General features: G+C 51.6%; 1 protein-coding gene across 1 annotated transcript in view; it reads left to right on the top strand.

Annotated features, from left to right (window-relative positions):
* The first annotated feature begins 9,278 nt into the window (after positions 1 to 9,278).
* The window catches only part of LOC150015679 (coiled-coil domain-containing protein 33-like), a 60,313-nt gene continuing 54,422 nt past the window's right edge, over positions 9,279 to 15,169 (top strand). Inside the window, exons 1-3 of the mRNA XM_090268307.1 lie at positions 9,279 to 9,332; positions 10,320 to 10,491; positions 11,395 to 11,636. Of these exons, the coding sequence (XP_090124433.1) occupies positions 9,279 to 9,332; positions 10,320 to 10,491; positions 11,395 to 11,636 (468 nt within the window). The remainder of the gene's footprint in view (positions 9,333 to 10,319; positions 10,492 to 11,394; positions 11,637 to 15,169) is intronic.

Raw genomic sequence — 15,169 nt, 5'->3', positions numbered from 1 at the left:
TCTTTGATTGTGGGCTCTCCTCTCCCTCAAGGCACCTGCTCCCTACCCGCAATGACTTTATAACCCAAGAATGTGAAGCCAGCACCCTAGTCACTGGTTGTAGTGAGAGGTCAAAGAGAGCAGCTGTGACTGCCCAGGCATTCCTCCTCCTGGCCTGCAGCTTCCCCATCCAATCTGCTGGGAGCAGAGAGGCAGGTTATGTCAAAGATCCATGGATACTGGGTGGGCACATGGCTCAAGCTGGGAGGGTGTCCCCACTTCTTGAACCCAAGATACTTTCTCAGCTTGAAGCTAGAATAACTTGGAATTTGCATCTGCAAAATGGGAGAATTAGCTCGGAGGTGTTAGGACTGCAAACTGCAAAGGAAAAGGAATGAGAAGAGAAAGACAGTAATGAAGTAATCCTAAAGAATTTCTCTAAAGGCCTGGCAGCAGAATCCAGGGCCTGTCCTCCGGAGATGACTTTACAGGGCAACTCAAACCTGAAAGAGCAGGAGACCAGTACCTGCCATCAGGAGACGAGTGGCCAGAGAGAGGAGATACCTCGGAGACAGACTGCAGAAGCTAAGATAAGAGAAAGGGGTACGAGGACTGAAGAGATGGCCTGGGCAGTCTTGAAGGTTTCCTGGAGGACAGAACCAGAGCAAGGCTCTAAGAGAAGATAAGGTCAGCAATGGTAGCTGGAACGAGGTGCAGAGCTGAGAACGGGAGAGAGCAGGGCAACAGTCAGGGCTGCCCACTGTGGCCCATTCAGATGAAGTTGACACTATATGCAAGGATCAGCCCAGGCCAAGCAGAGCTCCCAGCTGGGCACAGGTTGGGGTAGCTGAACCCTGCTCACTGTGAGAGGGCACCCCAAAAATCTTCCAGCCTCTAAGCAGACAAAGGCCCTCTGCCATCGGGGCCTAGTCCAGAGCTGCCAGGCTCTGCAGGCCTTGGGACGGGGCTTCCTTCCTCTTCATGCTTTTGTTCACATTGATTACATCTGAGGAATTTTTACATCCAGAAACAGAGGCCCACATGTGCCTTCCTTGGCCTGTGGTTAGAATTCTCAAAGAGCAAAGTTCTAAGCTTAAAGGGAATGGGCCAGGATGAATGCGGAAGGACAGCAGCAGCCCCAGAACTTAGAAACACCCCCAAGAACCTCCAAGTCCTCCAGAGTGGCTCCAGAATCTCAGCAATTTCTCCAGAATTTTACATCACAGGAACCCCAGAACCTCAGTATCACTCCCCATGGACCCCTGGAAGTTCGCAAACACACCAGAACATTTAAAACACCTCAGAACCTCAGCCACATTCCAAGGACCCTCAAAGTCTGGCAAACCAAGCATGGGCTGGGACAAGATGGTCAAAACCATGAAGAGCAGGCACGGGAACCCCGAGACCCTCCCATCCCAGCCCTTGGCTTGAGTCCAGCTGTACTTCTCAGAAGTTCTACACCACCCAACCTTAGCAAAGCCTCAGTCCCATGCCACACAGCAGAGAATCCCCAAGGGGCTTTGGTCCAGGAATGGGAGGATAGCCCATGTGCCTGTGTGTGCAGCTTTGCCCCCCTGTGAGTCCACAGATAAGGGGCCAAGGTGGGTTCCACGCCATGCAGGCCAGAGAGCTCAGGTTTGCCCTCATCTACCCAGTGCAGTCACACGTGTTTGGAACTTCCCCAGGCACACATGGGTGCCTAACCCTGGCCACAGACCCAGCCTGATCCCATTCAGTGCCTGGAAGGCAGTGTTGTTTGTTGGCTGCTAAATTCCTGGGAGGAGACTGTAGCCAGCGGGCTCTCTACTTCCTACCTTCCTGGTCTAGAGGGAGCCTCAGACGCATCATGTGACATGACCTTCCTGGAACCCTCCTGCGTCATCAGGGCGTAAGAGACTTAGGCCAGACTGCTCTGGTATGAGTGTGGACACTGGTGAGGAGGAGGGTGGGGGGAGCAGCGAGTTCCTCGCCTTCCAGAGGGTTAGGCTAGAACTGACTCAGAGGAAGGAAAGTGGGGAGCTCAGGACAAAAGTAGCTTTCCTACTTTCACAGGGTACTGAGCCCCACCAGTGGGGTGGGGGGGATGCAATTAGGAAGAGACTGGTACCATCAGGATGCTACAGAAGGTTTCCTGCCTTCAGAGCAGCACTAGCCCAAAGGCCATGACAATTCTCCAGCTATAACAGCCCTGGAGCCCCACTTCCCAGCTGCTCTCCCTCTGGTGGCACCCCCATATCCTGGTTTTGTCATGTCAGCTTTGTGCTGCCCTCCTTCCTCACTGAAAACACTGGCTGCTGGGTACATCGCCTGAGTGCTCTCTCCTTGTTCCCTTAGGACAGGGCTTTCCAATCTCTTGCCCCTCAGCAGACCCTATCCAACATGATTCTTCTGACATCTCCCAGCCTTTTGGAGCTCACACTAGTTTCCCAGTGTCCCCCAAGTGCAGCTGTCACCAGGTCTCCAGCCTTATCCTTCAGAATTGCTCAGTCTTGACATTCCTGCCCCCTCCCTGCTCCCGCACCTGTTCCAGTCCTACCTGGCCCACCTCCACCAGGCGCTCTCTGGACCTCTCCCTTCTGTACCTCTTCCTCTCCTTATTGATCACTCTGGGCAGTCCTGTCCCTCCAGGCAGACAGTGTACTCCCCGAGAACTGGAGCCTCCTCCTCTGAGTGCCAGCACCCACTCTGGTTGGGGTCCCAGGGGGGTTGGCTGGCCTTGCAGCCTCAGCACTTGGCCCTGGGCAGTGTCCCCAGCACCTGCTTTCAAAAGTGTTTTATCTCTTTCTCCCAGAAAGGCAGCTCCCTCCTTCCCACCAGCTCTGCCAGTGCCCCTCCTCCTCCCACCTGTAATTCCAGAATCAGAAAAGCCCACCCCACCCCCACCTCTCCAGCTCAGGCTCACAGCAGGGCTGGGGCCCCGCATAACACACAGGACAGCTTGTCTCTGGAGGAGCCTCTCTGTCCCCCAAACCATTTGCCTGAAACTTGATCTCTCTGGCTGTCAGTCACCTCTGCGGAGAAGCCAGCACAGGGCTTTGATGGCTGAGTTCCCCAGCTGTGGCCCTGGATGGGCTCAGGAACCCCCTACTTACCCTCATGTGTCACCATCCATCACTGGGGGGGGGGGGGATGGGGGAGGGGCACGGCCTGGGGAATTGCACCAAGCCAGAGGGGCACCACCAGCTAAGCTTTTAACCCAATGCCCCCCACCCCAACCCTGGTGCTGCCCGGCTGGGCTGAGAGAGCCTTGATCAGGGGGAGGGGGCAATTTGTCACACTTTCATGGGGCTTTGGGGCTCAGATTTTAAGTATGATCCACTCCAGAGGGATAGCCAAAAGGCCCACTCAAAGAGCTTTCTCAACTCCTCATAACCCAGTGTTTCCCCAGAAGAAGGCTGAGATTCTGTGGCAGCAGTGTTCCCAACTACACTCCCCCAAGGCTGCAGGGAGAGTCCCCTGATCCCCAACACTGAGCTTGGGTGGGCTTAAGCCACCATGCTCTCCCCTCCCCTTCCTACAAGGGTGCAAACAAGACTGAGAAGGAAAAGGGGCTCGTAAGGTACTGAAACGTGGTGCTAGGGCAGGCCGGGAGCGATGGGAAGGGATAAAGACCGGGCCCTAAAGTTCCAGGAGAAGGACACCTGAGAAGGCATCTTCTTCCTCCTCAAAGGAGAAAGAGTGGGTCAGCCTAAGGAGCCCAAGCTTTAGAGTGTGAGATTGGCTTCAGTGATGGTGCAGACTCCAGAACAGCAGACGCAGCAGCAAGGACAGTGCCAAGGCCGTGCCTGTGCAGTAGATGGGGGAGAGCGACCAGCCCACGCCAAGCTGAAAGGGGTCTGCCGGCTCTGACCTGACTGACTGTCTTTCCCAGGGAGAAGGGTTTTCACACAGATAGGGTTAAACCCACAACTCAAAGAGAGAATTAAAATTTGATCCATTTTTAGGAATCTATCCTCTAGGAATAGTTGCATATATATGCAGAGAAGATGCCCAAGTCCATTTGTTAACAAGCTCAATATCTGTCAGTAAGCTTTGATTTGTCAATATCTTAAGGTACTATCAGCTGCCTCAAAGAAGGAGGTACCACTTCCTTGTGGGATGGGGTGGGAGAACCTCTAAGACATAGTGCCAAGTAACAATGACCAAGATATGATGGCGGGAGAGGGGGTGGGTTGGGTGGGGGAGAGAAATTGGGGGAAAAGGGGACAAGTGTAATTGAAAAACCAAAAATAAAAAAATAAAAATAAAAAAACAATGACCAAGAATGCAAGTTGCTGAACAATATGTAAATTGCATCCCCACTTTATGTTCCTGTAAGCTATCTATGGGAGTGTGTGCGTGTGGTGGAGGGGTAAACATATAGTAAATGAATGTGGCAGACACACAACAAACAATTCATAGTGGTCACCCTTGGGGAAGGAATGTTTGGGGAAATGAAGGATTTCACTTGTTTGAAATGTATGTTTAAGATTTATCTATGGCCCTGGCTGGTGTGGCTCAATTGAGCACGGGCTTGAGAACCAAAGGATGTCCAGTTAGATTCCCTCAGGGCACATGCCTAGGTTTCCAGCCAGGTCCCCGGGTTTGGGCATGTGAGATAACCGATAGATGTTTCTCTTGAACAATTCTGTTTCTCTCCCTCTCTTTCTTCCTCCCTTCAAAAATAAATAAAACCTGTAAAAATAAAATAAAATATAATATTATCTGTCTATGTAGTAAGCAAAGGAAAAATCATGAGACTGTGTTGAGGCCTGCTGTGAAGGCACCACTGGGCTATGTGAAATGGCTACCGCCCACAGCCTAGGATTGTACATCCCCTTGCCTCCCCCAAAGCCAGATGCAGCCTCGAGACTAAGTAAGGGCAAGTGAGATGGAGACAGAAGTGTTTAGAATAACTTCCGAAGAGAGGTGTTTTCCCTTTTCCCCCTTCCAGCTAGTTGAAATGCAGTCATGAAGCCTGCGTCTCAAGCAGCCACCTTGGGCAATGAGGGTGGAGGTGGTGAGTTAAATAGGATAGAGCAGTAAATTAGCTACAAAGACAGAGCCTGAGCTAAGACCAGACCTTAGGGCTAGAGGAGACCTCAGAGGCCCCTGCTCTAACGATACTCATCACATCCAGAGGAAACCAAGGCCCAGAGAGACCACATGATATCCCAGGAACAGTAACTGAGTTAGGAGATTCTTTGCCAGAGATCTCCACCACCACCATAGCCTCCCTTCCCAGAGCTTGAATGCTGCTCCATTCTGTGGCTGCGAGCCCATTCTGTGGGGCTGGGCAAAGGCCCCCAGAGTTGGTTGGTGGCAGGCCTGAGATATACCTCCCAGCATTCTGTTTGCTGAGAAGACAGCAGAGCTTCTGCTCACTGGTGCCCACAGGCGCCAACTCCTGGGCTTGTCTGTCAGTATCTCCTATTTGGCTTCTTTCTCTCTCTCTCTCTGTCCTATTTGCCTATCTGTCCCAGTCCACCGGTTTCTCTTTCCATCCCTATTATTGTCTCTCTCTTCCACCCTCTCTCTGACCCAGTCTGCCTGTTCCCTCTCTCTCTCTCTCTCTTTTTTTTTTTTAATCCTCACCTGAGGCTATGTTCATTGACTTTTGAGAGAAGGAAAGGGAGGGAGAGAAACATCCACTTAAGAGAGAAACTTACAGTTAGAAACATCAACCAGTTGCCTCCAGTAGGTGCCCCAATTGGGGATCATACCCAAAACCTAGGTATGTATCCTGACCAAGAATTGAACCTGCAACCTTTGGTGCACAGGATGACACTCCAATCAACCAAGCCACCTGGCCAGGGCTCTCCTGTCTTTCTGTCTCTCCTAACTCTGTATCTGCCTTTCTCTCTATAGATCTCTGTGTATCTCTTCTCCTCTCTTCTCTTCTCTTCTCTTCTCTTCTCTTCTCTTCTCTTCTGGTCTCTGGACCCCAATTCTGCAGGGCCCCAAACAGGGGTTTTGGTCCTTGGAGCCAGTGCAGCAGTGTGGTGACCAGGCACATGGAAGGCAGCCGGGGCCAGCCCAGGGTTCATTGGTGCAGCCCAGCTCCTGCTAGGCTGAAGCCAGAGAGCTTCAGCGACGATCCAAGACTCTCTGGAAAGTGCTCTGTGCTGGAGCCTGGAACAGAAGTCAAGGAGGGGAAGGTATGCAACTGGTGGTGCTAGAAGCGGGGGACTGGATCAGAACTACCCCTCAGAGGGGAGAGTTTCAAGACAGCCAGGCCCTGGCCTAACTACCACAGTCAGTGGTAGAGACTAAGGTTTTAATTTTGCCTTTACCATCTACTAGCTCTGGGTCTCAGTTTTCCCTTCTGTGCCATGGAGAGAAGCTGGCTGCTCTGCTCCACTTTGCCAGTCTGAGTCTGTGATTCTGTCACTCCATGATCCTCTGGCACTGTGGACTTGGATGGAGTGAGATGTGAGCCTGAGATGATTATGCTCAGAGGGAGGGGAGGCTGCAGGAGAGGGTTGGGTACTGAAGTCCCTGTGCGGAGCAGTGATGATCACACTGGCCTGGAATCCGGGGGCCTAAGGTGCAAACCCATCCCTTCACTCACCCACCTGATCTCTCTGTGCCTCTGTTTCTTCTTCTGTCGAAGAGATAATAATCCCAGCACCACCACCACCACCCCACTCCCCGCCCTCACCACCACCACCACCAGCCCTTGGGAGGGTCTGGTGAACTCATAGATTCCCTGCCAGAAAGATTCAGCACTGAGCAGAGTCTAAGAGTGGGGTGGGGTGGGGGCAGTTGGTTGAAGGTGGGTCCTTGGGATGGGGGTCCGAGGGCCTACAGGAGCCATGGCAGGAGGCGGCATGTCAGTGCCAGGGAGGCTGAAAGGAGCCATCGTAAGAAGTAGAAAGAGGGCCCTCCGTGCTAATTACAGGCCCAGGCTCTTTTAGAGAAAGCCAGGAGCCTCTGAGTAGCCATTCTTCTGGGGAAGAAAGACTGATGAAGGGCTCCTTCAGGCCTTTCACACTGGGGTTGCTGAAGGAAGGCCGCCTAAACTCAGTACTGTTGCCTCCTCTGCTCACCCCACCCCCACCCCATCTTGACTCCTTCTGTGGAAGCCAAACCTCTACCTGGAGTTCAAACCTTCTGAAAACCACAGGAGGCTGAATCAGGGAAGCAGCTGGGTATGGAAGGAATCCTGGGAAGGGAGAAGGGAACTGGTTCTGCTCTGCTGTCTTGACCTCAGTTTTACCATCTGTAACGTGGGAATGCTGCCCATCCCTGACCTGATAAAAGTTATTGACGTTTCCAGACTTTCTATGTGGGACTGAGGCCAGGCCAGGAGAAGCGTGAGCATTAGGACCTACTGACTCTGGCCTGCTGCTTACTCTCCCATGCCGCTGCCCTCCCTCCTGGACACCAGGATGCATCTCTGAGTCCAAATATGGGACGAAAGTCCAAAATGATCTTCATTTCTCACAAATGGAGTCCAAATGAAACAGCTGAAAGAACCATTTCTTATTCTTTTCTGCACAAGCAGAAGATGGGTCAAGTGTGTCCATTTATCCTCCCATTCATTTGTCCCTTGGTTCATTCAGTTACTGTATAATGCTTTAATGGTCCCCCAGCACCTGCTCCATGCCCTGTCCTGTCCTGGGCACACAAACATGACCCCTGAGGGATGTTCAGTCAAATGTGGGCTAGTGGTCATTTGAAACAGGAGGAGAAAGTGCAGAGTGTGGCAGAGGAGAGAGTCACTAACTACGTTCCAGAGAAGCAGGCTTTTAGCTATTTGGAGGGTGAGTAGGGTGACATCAGAGTTGCTGCAGTTTGGGCAGAGGACTCAGCACTCACGAAGGCGGGAGGCAGAGTGGGGAGACAAGGCAAACCTGGCTTGGAGCAAAAGTGAGCCATCCCTAGGACATGATGCTGAGTGAATAAGCCAGTCACAAAGAAACAAGTACTGTGGGATTCCGCTTATATGAGATGTCCAGAGTTGTCACATTCATAGACAGGGACAACAGGATACTGGCTGCCAGGGGCTGGGGTGGGGGTGGAGATTGTTGTGTAACGGGTATAGAGTTTCAGTGTACAGGATGAAGACTCCTGGAGTTCAGCTGCACAACAACATAGATGTACTTAGCACTACTGAACGGCACACTCAAAAATGGCTAAGGTGGTCAACTTTATGTTATATATATTTTACCACAATTAAAAAAAAAACATACACACCCACCCCACCCCCCAAAAAAGAGCCTGCTCAGAGGCTGTGGGGGAACGGGGCCAGGAATAAGAGGGATGGGGTTCAGAAGTGGTGGGCCTTCAAACCAAGCTAAGGCCAACCTAATCACCCACTCCTTTGTAGAAGTTTGGGGGGAAGGAAAGAAAAAGGGCAGGAGAAGAGGGAAGTGCTGAGGTAAGAATGGTGTGTGCATGGGGCCTGCTTGCAGGGGCAGAAGCTGGGCGCGGTACACAGATGCTAGACCTTATAACGTCTCTGAGGGCTACTTCAGGCATGCGAGGGAAGAAAGCTGATTCTACAGAATCTCTGAATCTCTAAGACCTTAGACCTAGCAGAAGCTGTGGCTGTCAGCTCCAGGCTGGTTGGCCAGGGCCAGCTGCTGAGGTAAAGGGTTCCAGGTAGCCTCTGCTACCCACCCTCTCCCCCAATGGCTAGACTGTGGCCTTTCCCAATATGAATTACGGAGTTTCAGACGATCAGAGCTGTGGGAAGACATCTATCTGACTTCCACCCATCATACAGATGGGGCCACTGACAGCCAAAGAGGGAAGGGGATCTGCCCAAGTTTGCCTGCAACTCAGGCGACTAGAACTCTGGTCTTCTAAACCCTCTTTGCCTTGCCTTCTTGGGGGACCTTAAACTGAATTTTAATCATTGCAGAAGAAGCCTACCACATACACTAGGGCCCTTAGCTGGGCTGGTCAATACCATCCTTAAACTGGTTATCTTTTACTTTATGAAAATGATGCATTTCAGTCAAGGTGACTTCAAATAAATCTTTTGAATGAAATCTGTACAGTCCATTAGCGTGCTCTTTAGAACTGTACTTCTACAATTTTAGGGTACCGAAGTCTCTAATAGAAAAAAAAAAATGTAAATCTTTGAGCCAGACACAGGACATGTTTAGTAGGGGTAAATGTAGGTAGAATCTCTAAGTTTAGATCTCAGCTCTGCTTCTGAGATTCCCTCAACCTCAAATTCTTCATTTATAAAATGGGGAAAATTATATCTACCTCACAGAGTCAGGCAGAGTGCCTGGTACCCAATAGGTGCTCAATAAAGAGTATTATAGATGATGATGATGATGTACTGGTTAATGATGAGAATGACAATGACGGAGGTGATGACAGTGATGGTGATGGAAGTGATGCTGGTGGTGATGGTGGTGGGGACGGTGATGATGATGGTGATGACGATGGTGATGATAGTGATAATGGTGGTGGTGGTGGTAGTAATGGTAAGATAGTGATGGTAGAGATGGTTCTTGCTGGGGGACATCCAGGATCTTCCCCTCTCCCAGTGCGTATATCAGGATCAAGGAGGATTGGTTCCAACTTGACAATTCTTTCCTGTGAGAAGCACTGGGCATTCTGTAAAATGAAGCTATGCTTCACATTATGAGTTTTGATTAAGAAAGCAAACTGGTTCCAGAAGCAGGTGCTAAGGCAATGCTCCCAGGACAGACAGTGTCCCTCTCTTCCCTTGAGACATATCTCCTCTCCCTCTGAGTCAAGAACTCTTGGGAATAAATAAGCACATGGAGTCAGGCTCTCTCAGAAATAGGAAGTCCTGATTACCCCATAGGTAAGTGCTCCCCGCACCAGTATTCCTGGTCCCTGACCCTGCTCTATTTTTTTCCATAGAACTTACCATCTTTCGTAAACATTATTATTTACTTATTTTCTATGTTTATTTTTGTCTGTCTCTACTAGAAGATAAGCTTTAGGAGGACAAGAATCTCTGTTTTGTTCATTGCATTATTCCAAATGCCTAAAATAGTGCCTGACACACAGTAGATCCTCAATAAATATTTGTTGAACAAACAGATGCTGAAAGGAAGGGATCAATGACTGTCCTTGTTCTCCAAGTCAGGCCCAACTTCCTAGCTTGTTACCTGGTTTCTCCTTGAACAAAAACAGAGAGTGGCAGGTGTGGCCAGGATGTAGGCTTTTAGACTGGGCTCTGGCTGGTACTGTGGGCAGGAGGTCACAGTCTAGGGTTCAGTCCCTGATGTGGCTATGGCCTTCAGGGGCTCTGAGCCCCCAGCTCCTACATCCCTGCTGAGCCTGAGGCTGAAGGCAGAGAAGACCCCAGACCGGAGTTTGAGGTCTTGAGTGTGGGGTTTAATGAGGAGTGCAGATATGCCCTACAGCTATCAGCTGAGAACACCCTGCAGGCCACCTCTTGGGCTGAGGTTCAGGTGCAGGTGAATGATGGGGACACCTTCCGTGCTTGTTCTGCTGTCACCAATGTCATTGAGCAGCAGTATCTTGGCCAGAGCATCACACTCACCAGGAATAAGTTTGTCTTTACTTTGCTCAAAGGTACAATGTAAGGGTTGGGGTTAGGGGGTGAAGGACCCTGTAACTCCAGCCCCAGCCCCTGTCAAGGGCCCCAGGGAACCTCAGGGGAACTGGGAAGGACAGGTCAGAGCTCTCATGGGAATCCTGAAGCTCTGCCTGTGCGACCTGGGGCAATGCGGGCCTCCATGACCCCCTGACTCCTTCTGTGTGACATGGGGATGCTCATGATGGTCACCCAGGGTCAAGTGAAAAAGATATGAAAGGATTGGTGAGCAACGGCTTTGCAAATTTACAAAAGCATTAAATGGGTGCACAGCAGGTTTGGGGCCAGTCCTGGCAGTGGACAGCACACAGAGTGACATTAGAGCCAGCACTGTGAATGCACATCCTTGAGCAGCACTGGACTGTAGGTATGGAGGATGGACAGAGAGGTAGAGACCAGGCCCTGACTTCAGGAAGTTTCCAGGTCCTGTGGAAAGGCAGAAATTTCAAACAAAGAATAGTTTAGTAATTTGGAAGGAGCAAAAATCCATGCCTAGACTGTGAGTCCATCCAGGCAGGCTTCCTGGAGGGGCAGGGGATATGAGAGAAGGAGAAAAACCAGGTCCCAAGGCCTTTACTTGGCCAGAAATCAGAGGCAGGTTGAACTCTTTCCTCAGGGTGGTGGTAGGACCCAGGACCATCTCACAAGTTAGAAGCCCTCACCTTCCTAGCCCACCACTGGGCTTGGACTGGCCATCAGTAAAGAGGGGAGCTTTGGGTGGGGCCTGAGAGAGGGTCACCCGTTCGGAAATCTTAGCTAAGCCTGGCTTCAACTCAATGCCTGGGACCCCAGGTTTCCTGAGGCCCCTACTAGTCCTCCTCATCCCGTGGAAGAGGCAGGAAGACCCCAGAGACTCTCTGAGCTTTATGTTCCCCACCCAGGTTTCTGTAAAAACCACTGGCAGCATTATGCGCAGCTGCCGGTGGAGGTGCTGGGGCTGGGCGGGACCTCAGGCCCCATGGGTGAGAGTGAGGGAGGCCATCTTCTCCATCTACCAGAATCCAGATCTCAGACCATCCCCCTTCAAACCCCTCCACGGGAGCACGAGGAAATGTACCGCTACTGCAGCAGCCTGGCTGTCCTCTGGGCTAGTGAGGACCCCACCGTGGCTGGGCCTGCCATTGTGGGGGCCTGGCCTATACAATGTGGCCTTCTATGTGCACTGGCCCCTCAGCTCCAGAGGCATGCTGCCCTCTGGGGGCCGGCCGGCCAGAACGATGTCACCTAGCCCAGAGCCCCAGCTGCTTGGGAGGCAGGTGGGAGTTTCCTGGGTCCCAGCTTGGGTTCTGGCACCCCTGGCTCCTCAGTCAGAAGACCCAGCATCTCTGATAAGCCTGACTCTCCCCTCCCTCACTGAGCAGAGCAGCAGAACTTCCCAAGGCAGCCTCATTCAGTTCTGGAGAACATGCCTTCTGAGGATGGAGACAGGGAGTCCTAGCTCAAAGGGGAAGACAGAAAATAGTGCAAAGGCCACACAGAGCAGGAACACGAGCTGGCATTTCTCTTGCCCAGTAGGTGAGTGTCCCTTGAGACCTTTCAGCCCCAACTCAAACTTATACATTCTCACCAGGTTTTGAGGGAGGCCCCAAGTGATCTGGAGACAGAAGTCTTTGTGTGCCCACCCTCAAACCTATCCAGCTCCCACCATGACCATGAGGGGCTCGGCTCTGAGCCAGGATTCCGGCAGCCTCAGGCCCAGGGAAGGGGGTCTTGTTCTCGTCCAGGTTGTAGGAGGGTTCCCTAATCTGGCTGTGTTCTGCAGCCAGGCGTGTGTCTGGTGGGCCTCATGGACAATATAGGTGGGAGCTAGTAGAGCATGTAGCAGCCCATTTCAGAGGTGGAGAAACAGGATCATCCCCAAGGATACTTGATCCCATTTAATGCCAACAATATATCCTGGGGACAGCTAGGTAAGTCTCTAGGCTGAGGTGCCATCTGGCTTGAAGACATTAAATAACAGAAATTAAAGCTTCCTCGGACACATGAAGGCATTGCGTGGTCCTGAAAAACATGTGTTGAGCTCTAGCAGGGGGATGTGTGTCTGATCTTGGAGCTTAGGAAAGGCTTATCAGAAGAGATGTTGTTTGAGATGAATCTCCTGTTCATTCATTCATTCACTCACTTAGCCATTCATTCATCCATCAAATATTTGTTAAGTTTGGACTCAGTCAGACCCCTCTTGGGGATGCCAGTTCCAGGCTTTGGGGAGGCTATTCCAAGAGAAGGGACCGGAAGAAGCTGGCTGAGAAGGAGAAGTTTTGGCTGGCAGCAGGACAAAGAACTGATGTTGAAACCAAGTTTACAATCTAAGGTGGCTGACTCTCCTGCAGTGCCTGTCTCCCAGCATCACATTCATCTGGGGCTGAAGTGTAGCTCGGGGGTGGGGAACTGAGCTGGTTGGGAAAGATGGGTGAGAGACAGTGGAAGGAATCAGGGTAGAGTGGCAATAGAGTGAAGTGAATATTCAACTCAGGAGGCAGTGGGGGACCACCGAAGCAGTTTGTGGAGGAGAAAAGCAGGATCTGAGCTGTGCTTTAGACAAGGTGGTCTGGCAGCTTGTGCCAGGAGAACTGGAAGGACAGTCAGGGACTCAGGGACCAGCTCACCCAGGTCTCATGCTTTTCCTATGTGCCATTCTGTTTCCTCAGATTGCAAGCTCCTTGACCTCAGAGCCTGGCCCCAGCCCTCTGTCCAAGAGTTTGTCACAGGACTAAATACGCAAAAGGCTCAGAGCTCAGAAAGAAGCAGTCCTCTGCCCTTCAGGTCCCAGCATGCCCTGGCTACCCCAGCCAGAGGCCACGTGGAGAGCACTTTGCAGGCTGCGGTTCTGAATGCACGTGAGGGAGGGGTGGGACTGCTTCGGGGAAGGGGGCTGAGAGATGGCTGAGCCATCCTAGGCAGCTCTAATTTCTGTCATTTAATGCCATCATCTCTCTGGCATTCTCCCTCTTCAAGTGTCAGATGTCTGCTTCTAGCAAGAAAAGAAAATGGCTCTAGGGGAAAGGAAAATTGCTTCCCTCCTGGGGGGGGGGGGGTGTCAGCAATCACATCCCTAACAGGGTCAGCAGCCAGTGGGGGACAGACAATGGAGAGGGTCCTTAAGAGAAGAGCAGAGCTGCTGTTTTTTGCTTAGGTGGACTCATCCAGCTGTTCTGCCTGAAGAACGCGGGCACCTTTCTGAGGTTTTGACTTGGAGACTCAAAGACATAGCTGAAAGGACAGCAGCAAGACCAAGACAGGGCTCTCAGTGAGGGCTGGGGCTGCAGGTTGTCCTTCTGGCCCGTGGCCGACTCTCTAGGAAAGTGGACATGGCCAAGAACCACAAGGACCATTGAAACCACCTCCCCTCCCCTCTTTGTAGATGGGAAAATGAAGCCCAGGAGGGTAGGACCTAACCCAGCCCTCTTCAGTTCTCAGCTAAAGAGGAGGAGATAGGGGGTGGCTGTGGGGTGGGTTGAGAAGCAAAGGCAATGAGCAGAAAAGATGGAGAGAGCGCAGCCAAGTTTAGCCATATTTAATTCAAGGCAAGGAATAGACTTCTGGGTTCCAGATGCAAATGCGTAGGCTCAAGGCCACCTCCTCCAGGAAGCTTTCTCTGTACTAATTTTTCTCCCTTCCAAACTATCCTGTCCTGTCTGTGTCAGGTATTTCAACTATTGAATCTGTTTTGTTTAGAATTTTATTTTAAGCTCATAAATTGTTCTTCAAGTTGTTCTTCAACTTGTGTCATTTTTTTAAAACCAGAACTGCCAGTGGTCATGGGATGAGGGATGGGGTAAGGGTGGAGCAGAGGCAGAGGGCAGGGGATGAGGAATGCAGTGATCCAGAATGAGTAGGGTGCAGAAGACAGAGTTTAGTGCGAGTTTCAGAGCCTGACTCTGAATCTGAATCACTTTGCTTCTTAGCCATGACCCACAGTTTACACAGCCCTAAACGGCTACACCAGTGCTGGTCACAGCCTTCCCTAAATCCTGGAGACTCCTCTGGCACAATCAATTCTCCTGAGCTAACATTATATGGACAGTGAACACTTACCATCTCCAGTCTCCAAGTTTCCTTGTGTGTGTGTGTGTGTGTGTTGGGTAGAGGAGGGTGGTAAAGGGTATATCCCCCATGAATATTTCCAGTAATACACTTACAGACTCCAGGGTACGATCACTCCCTCAGCCCCAGACCCACAAATGAGGGTACTGGGTCATGCAGGCAGGAGCTGCAGAGGGAAGCTTACCGTGCATGGGAGGGAACCAGTTCCAGGTTCTCTGCCAGCCACACAGGGTGTTCGGCGGCTTCCCTTCGGGCACAGCTCCACCAGATTAATCCTGCAAGTCTGAGACTACATGGCTACCCCCTACCTCCGCCCCACAGCATGCTCCCAGATCCTCCTTCCGGGGGTGCGAGGGAGTTTATCTGACCACAATGAGGGTGATGTGTTCAGTGCTGGGTGAAGGGTTCCCTGAGGCTGGGGGCAGCAGCAAGGTGCTGGCCAAAATCTGGCTTCTGGGCCAGCTGGGGTGACTCCCACTCAGCTCTTTTAAGAGCAAATGAGGTCGCCTGGGAAATTGGGGGGCAGGGGGAAGCCACAGCAGCCTTGGGCCTGGAACAAGCAGGGCTTCAAAGGCCACCTTCTTCCTGGCACCTCACTCCCCTCTCTGAGAT

Source organism: Furipterus horrens, unplaced genomic scaffold, assembly GCF_987537825.1.
Source record: "Furipterus horrens unplaced genomic scaffold, mFurHor1.1.pri manual_scaffold_3, whole genome shotgun sequence".
Classification (NCBI taxonomy): domain Eukaryota; kingdom Metazoa; phylum Chordata; class Mammalia; order Chiroptera; family Furipteridae; genus Furipterus; species Furipterus horrens.
Note: the sequence above shows the minus strand (reverse complement) of the source record. Positions and strands in the feature narration are given on the sequence as shown.